The sequence below is a fragment of the Gymnogyps californianus genome, chromosome 17, assembly GCF_018139145.2.
Source record: "Gymnogyps californianus isolate 813 chromosome 17, ASM1813914v2, whole genome shotgun sequence".
In the NCBI taxonomy this organism is placed as follows: domain Eukaryota; kingdom Metazoa; phylum Chordata; class Aves; order Accipitriformes; family Cathartidae; genus Gymnogyps; species Gymnogyps californianus.
In genome coordinates, this window is record NC_059487.1 from 17,127,044 (window position 1) to 17,140,881 (window position 13,838).

Here is a 13,838-nt window from a genome sequence, read left to right on the forward strand (position 1 = left end):
GGGAATGCCGACAGTTCGTTCTTCCTCTGCACACACGGTGTTTCACTAGCAAGACCTGCCCAAACGGAGGCCGAAGGCAGAACGCAAGAGGCCATTCCATTCGTCTTGTTCAGACAGGGCACCTTCTTCAAAACACCGGCAAAAGCAGCCTGGCAATATGCTCAGAGCAGTTTGCTCCCGAGAAAGGCCGGCCACGTCCACCGGCTGAACCTGCCATCCATTTTCATGGAGACTGACAGGCCAAAATAACTGATGTCATGTGTGACCTTTTGCATTTTGGGGTTTGTTTTTTTGGTTTTGTTCTTAAATAAAGGAAGCGGCTTGTCACACCCTGCTAGCTCGCCGCAGCCTGTGTGATTTATTATGCAGCCGGCTGGCAGGTGGGCACACACCAGCGGAGCAATATTTTCTCATTAGAGCCATCACCAGCGAGAGCACTGTACCTGTAATGCTCAACAAGAAATGCTTCCTCGGGGTGCACATATTCCAGGCAAACACATGCAATGTCACCAGCACCAAAGCTGATTTAGGCTACCAAATTTTCCTGGTTTGTCAAGCCAAGTCCTTGCATCTAATTGTAGGTAGAGTCTTTTAGGCACAAGAAGGAAAATTAACCCTGTGCACTTCCCACTGGAGAGAGTGCAACGGATGCTCACCATACAGAACCCTGATTAAGTGACTTAGAAGTACAGCTGTTTACCACTGCCTCCTGAAAGTGAGAGAGGAAAGCACAGGTAATGAAATACTTTTCCTTTCCTCCTAGAAATCTAGTTTGCCAGTGAAAGAACAAGTTAAGTTTAAAAAACAATGCCTAGTTACCAATGCCATAAGGTCAACTGTTTTGGCTACACTCCAGGATGCTTTAGCATCAGATCCTGTAGACTCCAGCATCTGCACAACCATAATTTACTCCAGGTTCTCAAAATCATGGGTACAGGCATGACTGGGCAAAACTTGCATGCAAGCTCTTGCCAGTAAAAAGAAAAACCCAATTTTGTGCAAGGAGTGACTTTCCTCGCCCTACACCCATGCCAAATTGCTTGAATCTGACCAAATCTGGTCTCTAAAGCTAAACAATGTTGAGTCTGGCTAGCAAGAGATCGGAAGCCATTGACTGAAATATCAAAAAAACCCATTCCAGAAAGACAACAACTCCCGAACTACTGCTTACCTTCCTCACTGCCCACAGGCTTACTGGCTACTCAACAGTGCTAAATTCCTGAACAGAAAAACATCAACAGGCCAGGATTTTGAATCTCCAGAGCAGGAAACAAAGACTGTGTCTGTTCTGTATTCTGATCCAAGCACGCCGATCACAGGAGCCGAATCCAGGCAACTGCTGTCTTGATTACACAGAGAAGGCAGCAGTTATAACAGCCCCTCTCGACAGAGAAGCAAGATTATTTTGTGCCAGTAAATTAAGCAGATGCGAATTAGAGGACAAGTACAGTTTTAAGGTGCCTTTTCACAGTCTTTTTTTTTTTTTTTTAAAAACGACAACCACCCTTTAAATGCTAATCTGCCTCCCAGTACAGTACCAAATAGCCACCTTTCCACTGTGTCTCTCTTTCAAAGCTGTCAAGTCGCTAACCTCCAAATGAGCACTCAGATGCCATTTCTAATCTGCCAACAATATGTACTGAGATGCCCCTTGCTGATGGGAGAAGACAGCAATAAGATGGGCTTCTGTGAAGCTAAAATGAGCTTCTCTCACACTAATGAGGCAGGACTGACAGACCTCGAGGTGTCAAGTAGAGACTCGAAGCCTAAAGACACAATGGATCTGCCAATGCTATACAAAAGATCACATCTGCTTCACGCAGTCACTAGAGTAGGGGCCAAAAGATTCTCCGCACCCTCCTCCTTCCTTACCTACCATTCACCTTCCCAGCACGCACAGCAAGGCTGGGCAGAGCAGAAGGGATGGGTGCTAATCGAGAACGAAGAACACCGCCAGGATCCTGGTTTTACTTCCTCACCGGGTGGGAGAGCGAGGCCACTCCAGGTCATCAGAGATGAGAAGGCTCCAAATGGCCGTGCACAAAAACAACTACCATAACTCGTCTCCTACACCAAGTACAGATTCTCTCCCCTTACTACCTTCTGTCTGTATTACTGGGGAGGGGCAAGTGACGCAAGCCATGCTCAGGAGGTGCTTTCAGACCACAGGCAGATAGCTGAACTCAAGGTCATCGCTAAGCCCTTTGTCAAAAAGGACTCGCGGGAGACAGGGACCGACACTTGCAACAGGAGAGGAGCAAGCAGAAGCCTCGGGTGAAGTCAGACCATCATAGCAAGAGTGCCCAGGGCCATCTGCTTTCAGCTCAGAGCTCTGACGACGATTTCCCCAGGAGCCGCTTTCACACGCAGAGGCTGCAGACCACATGGTCTCTTCAGCAGGCTGACCATCGTCTTCCTTGAAACACAGAACAGTTAGGACTGAGCCCTAGTCAGGTCATGGACTCCACTGCAGCCAGGAGAGCAGGCAGGCATCCAGGTCACACCAAAGTGACCAAGAAGCCCTCAGAACCACACAAGAAACCATCAGAGCCCTCTGCCGTGGGAAGGACTTTCTTCATTTCTGCCTTACAAGCAGAAAGACGCTTGAATTTCTGTAAATTGAGCCACCAGTCTGCAAGAGACGAAAAGCTCACTGCGATTGCTACAAAGCATACCACCGCTTCCGAGTCAGGAGAAACAGAGCAGCAGCTCCTGCAAAAGCGTGAGCTCAACTTCAGCAGCAAGAAACGGGAACCACGTTAGGGCAGTCATCTAAAAAGACCCACCGGTCTCAGCAAGAAAGTTCAAAGCTTACCTCAGCTTGCTGGCCGTTTGCTGGAAAAGCTCGCAGTGCAGACAGCGCGAATTCAGCCAGACTCCAGAGCGCGCACGCCCTCCCGTGAACACGGCTGTGTTCCTTTCACTTGCACTAACACAGCCCCTGCCAGGACGCTACGTCCTGCCCCCAGTATTGGGTCTTTCTAAACCGAACTGAAATGTTGGGCTAATACAAATTCCTATTTCAGTTATCCCAGTCTGGACATTGCTCTCATGCTAGGAGTTCCACCTCTCCCTTTCAAGGATGGAATGACTTAACTGTAGCACAATTAGCATGTAATTTGTAAGTCATTATAGTGCAAAGTGTCTGGTGAGAATATTTTATCGAATAAACCTGCTGAGTACAATTTTCTGTGGAACTATAAAAATATTAAACCATCTCCTGTCTTTTCCTGCCATCTTTAGAGATCACTAAGGCTATTGCTGCTGCCTGTAATTATACCTCTTTTTAGAGGGAGTTAAAAGCCATAGGATTTTGCACCATTTCCTACAGAAAGAATTAAAGAGTTTGAGAGGGGACACGGTATCTTCTCGGTTTCATTAACTAAAAGCTCTGAGAAAAGTGCCAAGACAGGCATCAGGTGTTGGAGACAAATGCTCGCCTGGACTTTGCTCCCGGGTTTCACGTAGCAATTAGGGTAATCACTAAGTTATCACCTCTGATCACTTCTGAATAGATTCCACAGAAGCAAACAAGTGGGTAACACAGAGAAGGGACTCAGTGGACCTCATCCTGTTTCATTGTCCAGATTAAGGGTGCAGTTTTATGACAACTGTTCCTCCTCAGAAACAGCTGGCTTCAGAAATTCCTCCCCTCCCTTCGACCCTCAACTATTCCCACACCTTCACTGCCACAGGCTGAAGAGCTGGGCTGTAAACCAGGTCACTCAAATAAGCCAAGCTAAAAGAAAGAAGAAGGAAGAGAACTGCAAGAGCAGGAGCTTCTTATGCCAGCTGCACTACTAAAGAGAAAACATCTGGTATGATACACTCAGTCATTCCTTGTATAATCAGGTTTTCACTTCTTGTAATGCAAGACTTACACCAGGACACTCTGTCCACCAGACTTGGATGTCACTCTCATCAGTATAGGCTGAACCTGTAAAATCTCATCAGGTATCATTTTTCTTTGGGGCAGGGAGAAAGGTGAGGATCTGTACACCAGATTTTTGGGGCACTATGTCCTCTGCTGCAAGAGGAAGGTCAAAAGCCCCCAAGTGACATAGCACAGTTTCTAAGGGACCAAGTGTTCATACCATCCACTTCAATGATTCATGTGCCACAACTAGAAACATCAGAGTGCTCCATAAATCCTGTCACAGCCAGACAATGCTGCGATTTGACAGACAGAATGATGGCTTTTGCCTACTTCTGCATGGGGAAAACGCTTGAGCCACTTCAGATCTCAGGAGACCACGTCCCACTGACCATTTGAGGATGCTACAAAACAAAGCAAACAGTAATTCCAGGAGTGTTCCAAGCTAGGAATGAACCTCAACATTGTATTTCATACACGTTGTGCCCAGTATATTGCACACATGAGATGTTTCCGCCAAATCCTATTATTAGCTCTAATAGGAGTGAAGAATTGAGATCCATTTATTCTAGCCATTCCAGCCTACAAAGCCCTGGGGCAAAAGCACAGTGGCCTTCTGGATACAGGAGGAAAACCTGAGGTTCTTTGGTTTCTCTTCTCTTGTGCATCAGCAGACATGAATGGGTTAATATTATTAATTACAGAGCTTCTACACAAACTTCTTCACACTCAAATTCCCTTCACCCCTGCTGTGTGCTGGCTGCTTGCTACAGGCGTTAACATTTGCAGACTGCTTCAGGACCTTTTTGGATACAGGGCACACACGCTACCTCTGCACGTTGCACTTAAGGGCTCTGTATAGCAGCTGCCCATGCACCGCCAGACTTCAGCCAGAAAAATCCATTCTGGTTTTTGAGTTCTAAAACCCACACACCAACACTGAAATGTAAAGAATAAATAATTTCTTGCTCTGTTCCGAGGAGGATGAATGGAGTGCGGAGGGATAGCAGGAAAGGGTAAAGGCTGTTTTTCTTCAGGCCACCATTCAATTGTGAAGCTGCAGCTGTCCATACGGAGCCTGAATGCTGGCAGCAAAAGCAACTCCATTCATCACTCACCCCCGTGCCTTTTTGAGCAGCAGCAGCGCTGCTGAGCTCCGATGCCCTCGGAATGTTTGCCAGTGCCCAGAGAAGCGGCCTTGGCCATGGGCAGACAGCTGTTTGTCGGAGCCTGGCGGGGGGCTGCAGCCCGTGGCACGCTGAGCTCGCCCGCGTGCGGGGATGGCGGCTGCAGTGATTACTCTCCGTCAGTGCTAATCAATCTCACACCCTCTTCAGTGCTGATACAGATAATCTTGTGGGAAGCTGGCCAAGCTCGCTAACAGCTCTGCAAGCTGCCTCCTGACTCCAACAGCTCGCTCTCTTTCAAAAAGTCTGTTCCAGCTTCAGTTCCAAGAAAGTACTGTGTGGTACCAAGGCTCATGTCATTCAAAACGATTCACTGCTGGTGTGCAGAGAGCACACCAGCCTTTGGCTGCAGCCTCATCTAACTAATCAAAATAGACGCTTTCTCGCAGCTGATCAGAACTCTAAAGACCAGGGTAGGAGGCCTTGCACATTATCATGTAATTGTCTCTCTGCATTTCACTTACTCTCCATCTGCCAAACCAAGCAAGATTGCAGCCAAGTAAAAGTGAAGGCAAACTGAAGCACAGGCTTAGGCCTGCCCAGTAAAATTCACTCTAAGAAAAGGCCAGAAGCACTTGCTGTAGAGAAGTTCTGAGCCCACTTTATCTGAGGTTAACTGGAAGCTGGAGAGCGGGGCAACAAGAATTAAGAGGTAACAGCACAGGTATGAGGGCACGGCTCAGAAGAGTGACCTGGCTGAGCCAGAAGCTCAGTGCAGACGACACGCCTGTGCAGAGGTATTATAGACATGGGCTGGCAAAACTTAAGCAATACATACATGTTTCTCTCCATCAATCTTCTTATCAGCTGCCTGCATTGCATCCAGGTACTTAAAATACAGTTCCATCAGCCTATCAACCTGCAAGGGCAGAAGAGAGAGACCTAAGCAAGAAAAAAAGAACAATGCAATCATCCTGAATCCTTCATGCTCTGTTGTTTTCCTCCCAGCTGCAGTCTTCACAAAGTAACAGGCAATTTCATCACTCACAGGAAGGAATACGTTACAGAAGGATGGTACAAGCGTTGGTCAGATGAACACACCGAGTCTGCAGGCATTTGAATGTAATCCCGTATCACAATATGGTCTCGTCAGCTCCAGCTCAAAGGCAGCAAATAGACACGTGTCCCTAGCTCACTCGCTCTCCTGTGCTGTGGTTCTCCAGTTCTCCTGGTTTCTTCAACAGACCTTTCTGTCTATGCTGTATGCAGCCAAGATTATTTTAAATGTATCAGACATGTTACGGCTCTCCTGCTCTCCTCTGAACTGTATTAGGCAACTGAAAGCCTATCCAGTAATGGGAAATTTTCTGCGATTCGTAGAACAGGTTATGAAAAACACCTTTAAAACACACTAATGAGGAATACTAAGGAACCAGTATTTCCCCAGTGGCGGAATTCACAAATCCCTTGGGATTACTGGTTTGCAAAAGCTGCTGTTTCTGTTTCGCAGCTATTTGATCTATCCATCACCACGTAAATATTTTGGAAAGAATTTCTCAGAGTAAACACCACTAAAGTGACACACTCTAGGAGAGGAATGGGGAATGTTAAGTAAATGTGTATTATAGCAATTCCTAAACTCTCTGCAAAAGAGCTTCACTAGAAAAACTGGCACCTTTCCACACTGCCCTGGTCTCACAGAGCCAGCACAATGTAATACCACGTAACGTGTTATATCATCAGGCTTCAGCAGAGAGACACAACCCAGGACTGAGAATCGCTACTACCGTGTGCAAGAGCACCAGAAAACAAGAGCACATGTGATGTGGGAGGCCAAGCACTAAAGGCATTTCCAGTTCTCCAGGTTGTAGATAACAACATGAAGGAGAGAACGATGGCCTGTGAGAGTACAAGTCTCTATAGGCAAGCAGAGCAACGGCTTGTCAGTAACTTAGCAAGCGTACACAGGCACCCTGCCGTTATCAAGTATCCTCCCAGCCTGGTAGCCCAGAGACTGCAGACACATGTTCAGCACTCACCTTCTCACTGTCATTCTCTGTGAATTTATTCAGTAACCGTGTCCTCTGCTGCCCTCTCAGGTTTCGCAGAAGGGAGGCCAGGATGGAACAGACATGTTCTAGAGATACAAAATGAAAATTGCATGCTGAGATCAGGAACAGGAGCTTATTTTCTCTGTAACATGCCATTAAATTTACTACTAGCACTCCCGCATGTAGCTGTTGATAAGCGGAACCCTGGTTCCTTCCCACCACCGGTGAGAGGAGGCAGAGCAGCGGCGAGAGCAGCAAGCCGTGTTTGCAGGCAGCACAGACAGCTCCTCGCCCATCACAGCCCAGCTAGCGAGGTCTCCTCTGGCTCTGCTGCACTACTCCTGCTACACTGATCCTGCTTTTCCTCGGTGACCTGAAAAAAGCACCTTATGTAAAGCACAAATTCTGCTCCAGTTTACCTCCCCAGGCTGGCACGCCTGCCTAGCAGCACACATTCTCTTTCTGGCACCCTCCATCACAGCTAAAGGCACAGCACGCTGCCTCCTCACTTGGGGCTAAAAGGAATCCCGGCCGAAGCCGGCACTGTCACTCAAATGACCCTTAGGTTACCAAAGAGGGGACGGTTATTGAAACAGGAGAGCTTGAGAAAGGAGTAACTGTGCCCGCCTGCAGCTCCTGCAGAGACTTAACTGGTATTAGCTAGAGGAAAAAAAATCCTCAAACAAACCACTTTTATTTACAGAAAATCCCGTGGAGTGAATATGAATGTGCCACAACAAACCAGAAACGACCAAATAAATGTGTTCTACAGTCTTCTCAATTGCACTTGGGGGTCATATTTTACAGCACAAACCTTGGAGCCAAGTAAAAAGTCAACGCTGCACGCACACAAGAGACATCTGTGTCCAACCACAGCTTCACTCTGCAAGGTGACTGAACCAAGTGCCTCGAACCCACAGCAACGCTGGTCTCCTCCTGAGGAGCAGGACCGAGCTCTGAGGACTTCTTCTGCAGGAACACGGATGTCCCTTGGTGCGGGACCGCCAAAGGAGGTACCGAAGGGCCGCGTGGCATTGCTGCCTCTGTCCTCGCACACCTTTCAGAAGCTCCTCCTGAGCACACTTCCCGGCACACCCCTCGTACGCCATCCCTCACCAACGCGGTGCACAAAGCGGTGCACACACCAGGTTCAAGCGGTGTTCAAAAACACAGCGTTTGGGAACACGGCCTTGAGCTCTTTGCTCCTTGAGGGACAGAAAGCAACATTATCTTCTCCAAAAGCACGCTTTTTCATGTAGGGTGTCTTATGCTTCTTTAACCACTAATATTTGGCTGCACCAGACTTCAGTGAAGTACAAAAGCAAGCGCTTCTCTGTGCCCTTGTTTCTTCAGAAGGATTCATCAGTTTTATGTCCAATTTATATACTCTCTCTCTCTCTCTCTCTAAATAAAATCATACTGGGTTTGAAACTTTTCGAGTCAAGCTCTCACGTTACAACTCTCATGCTCTGGCTCTTTCTCATTTTGCCCATGAACAGTTTCCAGGGGGGAGGAATGAACTCACCCCCGGGAGCCAGTGCGAGGCGAGGGAAGGAGCCCAGGGAAGGCATCCACCTTCCTTTTCTTGTGAAAGGGAAGCAAAGCGGCCATGCACCGCACTTCTCCGGTATCACAGGAGATGCAGAGATGCAAATCATTTGTAAAATGTATGCCTACACCAGAAATTATGTTGGCAGTATCAAAGAGTATATGGTTTTAATAGGGGGAAATAAAACCAAGCACAAAGGCGCAAAGCAAGCGAGAGAGGCACGAGTTTCTCTCCGTTGCCAAATCATTTGGTATTGCTTCCTGCCTACAGGCCTGCATTAAGCACAGACCTTATGTTTTAGATGTCTCAATATATTCAAAACTGTAACTTCTCCAAGATGTCACCACTGCAATCTTGCTGATTAAGACTGATGACAAATAATGGCCATAAACATTTCCTCACCCACGGTGGTGGGGAGAGAAGGGGCGTCAAGATTTGTTATTTCCAGAGAGGAAAATGCAATGTGCAGAGGAAAGGGATCATCATCTTATTGCCGTCAAACCATTTTAGCATGCATTTCCACAGCGCTGCCTAGCCTGGAGCCACGAGAAGCCTTGATCGATTGCATCAGAGTACAAAGAACATGCGACACCGACGTGTTTGCAGGGAGCTTCTGCACTAACTGCCAGCTTACGCTTCCGCGGAAAGGCGAAGTCACACAGGCTGCTTGTCCAAGTTGTGTCTGCCCTCTCTGCAGCACACATTATCTGCATACTACATAAGGGCAGCAAACAGAAGAGGCTGTGCACACGCACGCACCCACCCCATTTCATTAGCTACTTATAAATGTAGCTTCCTTAGAAACAGATTTCTGCCTGAGGTGGTGTCAATTTTTCATGTACCAAAGAGATTGGGAGAGTTGCTGGCAGGAGGAGCAGGGGAGATAACAGGTTTATCGGGTGGCCAGCACCGTGTGGCTGCTCTGTCATTTCGACAGGATAACACGGGGGTGAAGGATGGCTCTGGGTATGTCAGTGCACGCTCTCGCTGCAGAGAAACAGTTATTCCACAAAAAGCAACACCAAATTAAGTGCCTACATTAAAAAATATTGTAAAAGCCTCCAAAGTCCTTGCAAGATCCTATTTTCTTAATGTGAAAAAAAATACAACAAAATGAAGACCTTTTTTTTTTTTTTACATATATCCCAACAGATGCTCTGCTGTTTTAGAAAGAAGCCAGCATTCTGTATTTCACACTATTTTTTCCCAAACCTTCTTTTCCTGGAAGTGTTTAGAAGTGTTTAGAAGTGTTGACACAGTATTTTAGTAGTAATATTCTCACCAATGATATATCTTCATTGCTTTTTTTCAATATTCCTTTACTAGGAAATGCATTTTAGCCGTCATTTTTGCTTTGGTGCTCATATGCAGATATTTATCCATTTTATCAATAAAATCTTTAAAACTACTGAGAAGTCTAAAGGAGCTGACACAGGTTTTTTAAGAATGAGGTTTTTCTTTCAACATATCACTTCAGAAAATCCAGGAAATATTTAGTTGCCTGGTCAAAACGTTCAAAAAAATTATTTTACAGAAATATTTTTGAACTATCTAAACCTTTCTTTTGATCAGCTTCCTGAAAAAAAAGCACTAGTGTGTTTCATGCTCCCCCCCAAAATCACAATTATGCTGTAATGCAACTCCTGGCCCAAAAACCACCAACATCCATGTGCAAGGACACCAGCCAAAATCAGGGCAAACCTTGGGTAAGAGAAGCACTGTGGGATAAGTGGCTGAATCCATTATTCAATGAATTAAAGCACTGACACAAGCAATCAGAAGTGAGAGGTGTTAACCTGGGAGTGAAGGTTTCTGCGGACATGGGCATCTCACCATTTTCCCACGGACTGCACCAATATATCTCTCACACGTGCAAAATTTTTGAAGTCCATAATCACAATATTTGCTCAGGGTCGGATCTTCTTTGGAAAACGATCAGTAGCTGGTGCTGCTCTGAGTCCTCAGGAAGCAAAACCTGCAGCTGCCCAGCTTTGATCTCAGCTGGCAGACGGAGGCCACAACCTGCACATCGCCCTCGGGCGACGCCTCGGGCAGCCTGCCTGCCTCCAAATATTTTGGGAACTTGTCAATAATCGTGCTAACGCTCAGCCAAAGTCCACATCACCTGCACAAAAAGCATCATTTTCAGGGAAGGCAACAGACAAGGCCAGAGGCAGAAGTTGCTGCCTAGCCCCCATTTCTAAGAACAACTAAATATGTTTCCTTTGAAAAGCAAACACCAAAACGAGCCACGCTCACCAAAGATTCCTTTAAAGAAATAACAGTTATCAGCTGGCAGCTAGCATGCATCAAGAACAACTTGTTTCATACAAACATTCCAAAATCTCACAAATTTGTGGATATGGGAAGACAGAGGCTTCCTTCTTATTAGCAGATCACGCTGTTTTCTGCCCCATCGGCTGGTTCACCTGCACGTACCGCTACCCTCCGCGATGCCGATGCTGCAATGCAGTGCCCCGTGCCAGCCACGTCCCTGGTTCCAGGCAGGTCACACCGCGGGTGCTCCCCCAGCTGCACCAGAGTCCTGCTTAGGCCAGGATCACCTCGGGCTCTCGGGAGCCTTTCCCTCTCCAGACAGGCACGAAGACTTCAGAATACACGCAGTGTTTAAAACACCCTAATTAGATCGATCTTGACTTCAGCTGCGGCGTGTTGGAATACAGATTAATCTATTCCATGGCTGGCACTGGCAGCTGCAACAGCAGGAGGTCCTGTCAAATCAAGCCCTACCACTACAGTCCCCCCCTCCCCTTTTTTTTTTTTTTTTTTTACATTTCATTATAACAGACATCTGCCTAGCAGGGGAGGAAGCTCAAGCACGCTCCCCTGCAATACTGATGCAGAGGAGGCAAGCACCCTCCGGGAGGAAGGCAAAGGCGTGTGCTTCTGGGTGCAGGGGGACAGCAGCTATCAGGTGGATGAGCAGCGTATTCTGGTGAACCCCAGAGAATACATGTAAGAGCCTTCTGTCTTGTAAAGAACTCTTAAGATAAATTGTGGTTTCTAATTAGGAGCAGGAAAATACCAGAAAAAAAAAAGGCACCTCTTTCAGAAACTTCTACTCTTCCTGTGCACAAACTCTGCAGCTTCACATCTGTTTGCTGGGAAACCTGGACGAAGCCCCTGGCACGTCCTAAGGACCAGCAGCTCCCCAGCTCCAGGAGGGAGGACGCTCGCACCGAGGCCACGCTGACAAAACACCCCGGGACCAGGCGCAGGACCGACCCAGCCTAAATCCGCAGCAGAAGAGGAGTGCCGAGAGGTGGCTTCTGGCGTTGCTCCTCTGCACAGCTTTCGGATGCGTATGAAATGCATTCAGACGGAGGTTTTGGAATGCAGCTTGTAAAGTCACGGAAGACTGACCGCTCCCGCACTCCACTAGTGTTCTGGTTCGTTACAGGATTACAGGTGGAACCAGGGACATGCTATTCCAATGGTGTAGCATCTAATAAGCTTACCTGTTCTCACACGCATTAATAATCTGCATTTTAAAAGAGTAACCCACGCAAGCATCACAGTATTTTGCCAAGAAAAATCTTATCTTAAAATACTGAGAACAGTAAGAAATACTGATTTTACTGATGGGTGAAGTGGGGCCTGGAAAGGCTGAAAAAGCTCCACGCACAATGCCCCTGGTGAGCTGGAATCCAACCATCATGCTGAATGTAAAACAAAATTCTATCGACTGAGAAAGTTTATTTTTGTGATGTTCTTGTAACAGAGAATGGTAACTTTAATTGAGATAAATTTAACTTCGTACTCAGCATCATGGCTCATTCAAATAACAGATTCCTGTCGCATTCTGGAGGGTTGATGGTAAAATAACAAATTGGCATAATAATGTTCTGTTTAAACAGACTGATGCCTTCCTTAGGTTTACACTTCAGAAGACCACCAAATGAAAAATATTTCCTGCTGGCTGGCAGAGGGTGTTCAGTTAATAAAGGTAACTCTTTATCAGGCCATTTTTCTGTTGCTGCCTTTTCACTTTTCCATGCCCAGGGAACTTAGTTCTGCAGCAAGTATTCATTCCAAGGGCTTTGCTGCCTTTCAGTGTACGTTACAAAGGAGTAAGAGCATATTTACTAAGAGACGGGTTTTGCTGTTGTTTTTTAAAGGAAGTGTATAGCTGAGTATCTCTAAAAGAGGCTTCCTTATTATTAGAGGGCGAACAGGCAAAAAACCACAGCGACAGGAATTCTCATTTGGAAATTGGCTGAACTAATTCTCAGGTTATCAAATTAAGCATTCCTAAGTAAAACTGACATCTAAGTCAAGAGAAGGCATTTAAATGAAGATGAATTGGACAAACATCCTTTTACAGTTCATTAGGCTCTCCAAGTGAGCAAAACTAGACTGCGAATAACTGTCCTGAGAAGGATCAGGAGAATGTACAGCCGATCAAGCCAGTTATGACTGCTTCACTGCAGACTCTGTAATTCAGAAGGAATTTGTGTTTTCTCCATTTTTAGCTCACTGAGACTGTTCAAGAACTTCAAGTTAGCATCGAACGCTTCGATTTGACTGTTGCTGCGGGAAGTCCAGTACCAAGAGCCGTTGCACCCTTCTGGACAGTGAAGATGAGCTGACCCTCAGCTCTGCAACAGAAGAGATTTTGGAACACAGACACTCGTACAGCATCCCCGCATTTCAAAATTCACAATACAGAAGCATTATTTCAAGTCTTACCCTATATTTATGCCAGGAACCACCCAGAGCCAAATTCCCATTCATTCCCTGCAATCACACACACCAGACACTTGCCCTCTCTGCCCTTCCAGCTCAGTTCCACTGAAGCCACGAGGCAGCCAGGCTCCCCTCAGGGTGCCCCATCAGAACACACGAACACGGCAGATCTCACCATTTTATACGTATAACGTAGCCCCCAGTCTCAGACTGACCAAGAGCACGTTTTCTCCACAATTTGGCCTTTACCTTTCTACCAACGCTCACTATAGGTAGGTGATATTATACTACCATGTGTTACTTACTTACCATATAGATCAGCCACAACAACAGGCTATGGCCAAGCTATGCTGTATCGTACCTTGTACGGGGTGCTCAGTGTCTGACTCGACACCCGTCTGGATGACACTACCAGAGGGATCACAATCCTTCACCAGGCAGATTGCAGGGAGCAGTCAATCACAAAAACAAACACTGAGCATCTAGTGGAATTAAATGCATTTCTGCAGTAATACTTGTCACTAATTCTC

General features: G+C 46.6%; 1 protein-coding gene across 1 annotated transcript in view; it reads right to left on the minus strand.

The window, feature by feature from the left end:
• CTNNBL1 (catenin beta like 1) overlaps positions 1-13,838 on the minus strand; it is a 55,898-nt gene that overhangs the window by 7,135 nt on the left and 34,925 nt on the right. Inside the window, exons 12-13 of the mRNA XM_050907438.1 lie at positions 7,041-7,138; positions 5,840-5,920 (exon numbers count right to left, since the gene is read on the minus strand). Coding sequence (XP_050763395.1) covers positions 5,840-5,920; positions 7,041-7,138 — 179 coding nt within the window. The remainder of the gene's footprint in view (positions 1-5,839; positions 5,921-7,040; positions 7,139-13,838) is intronic.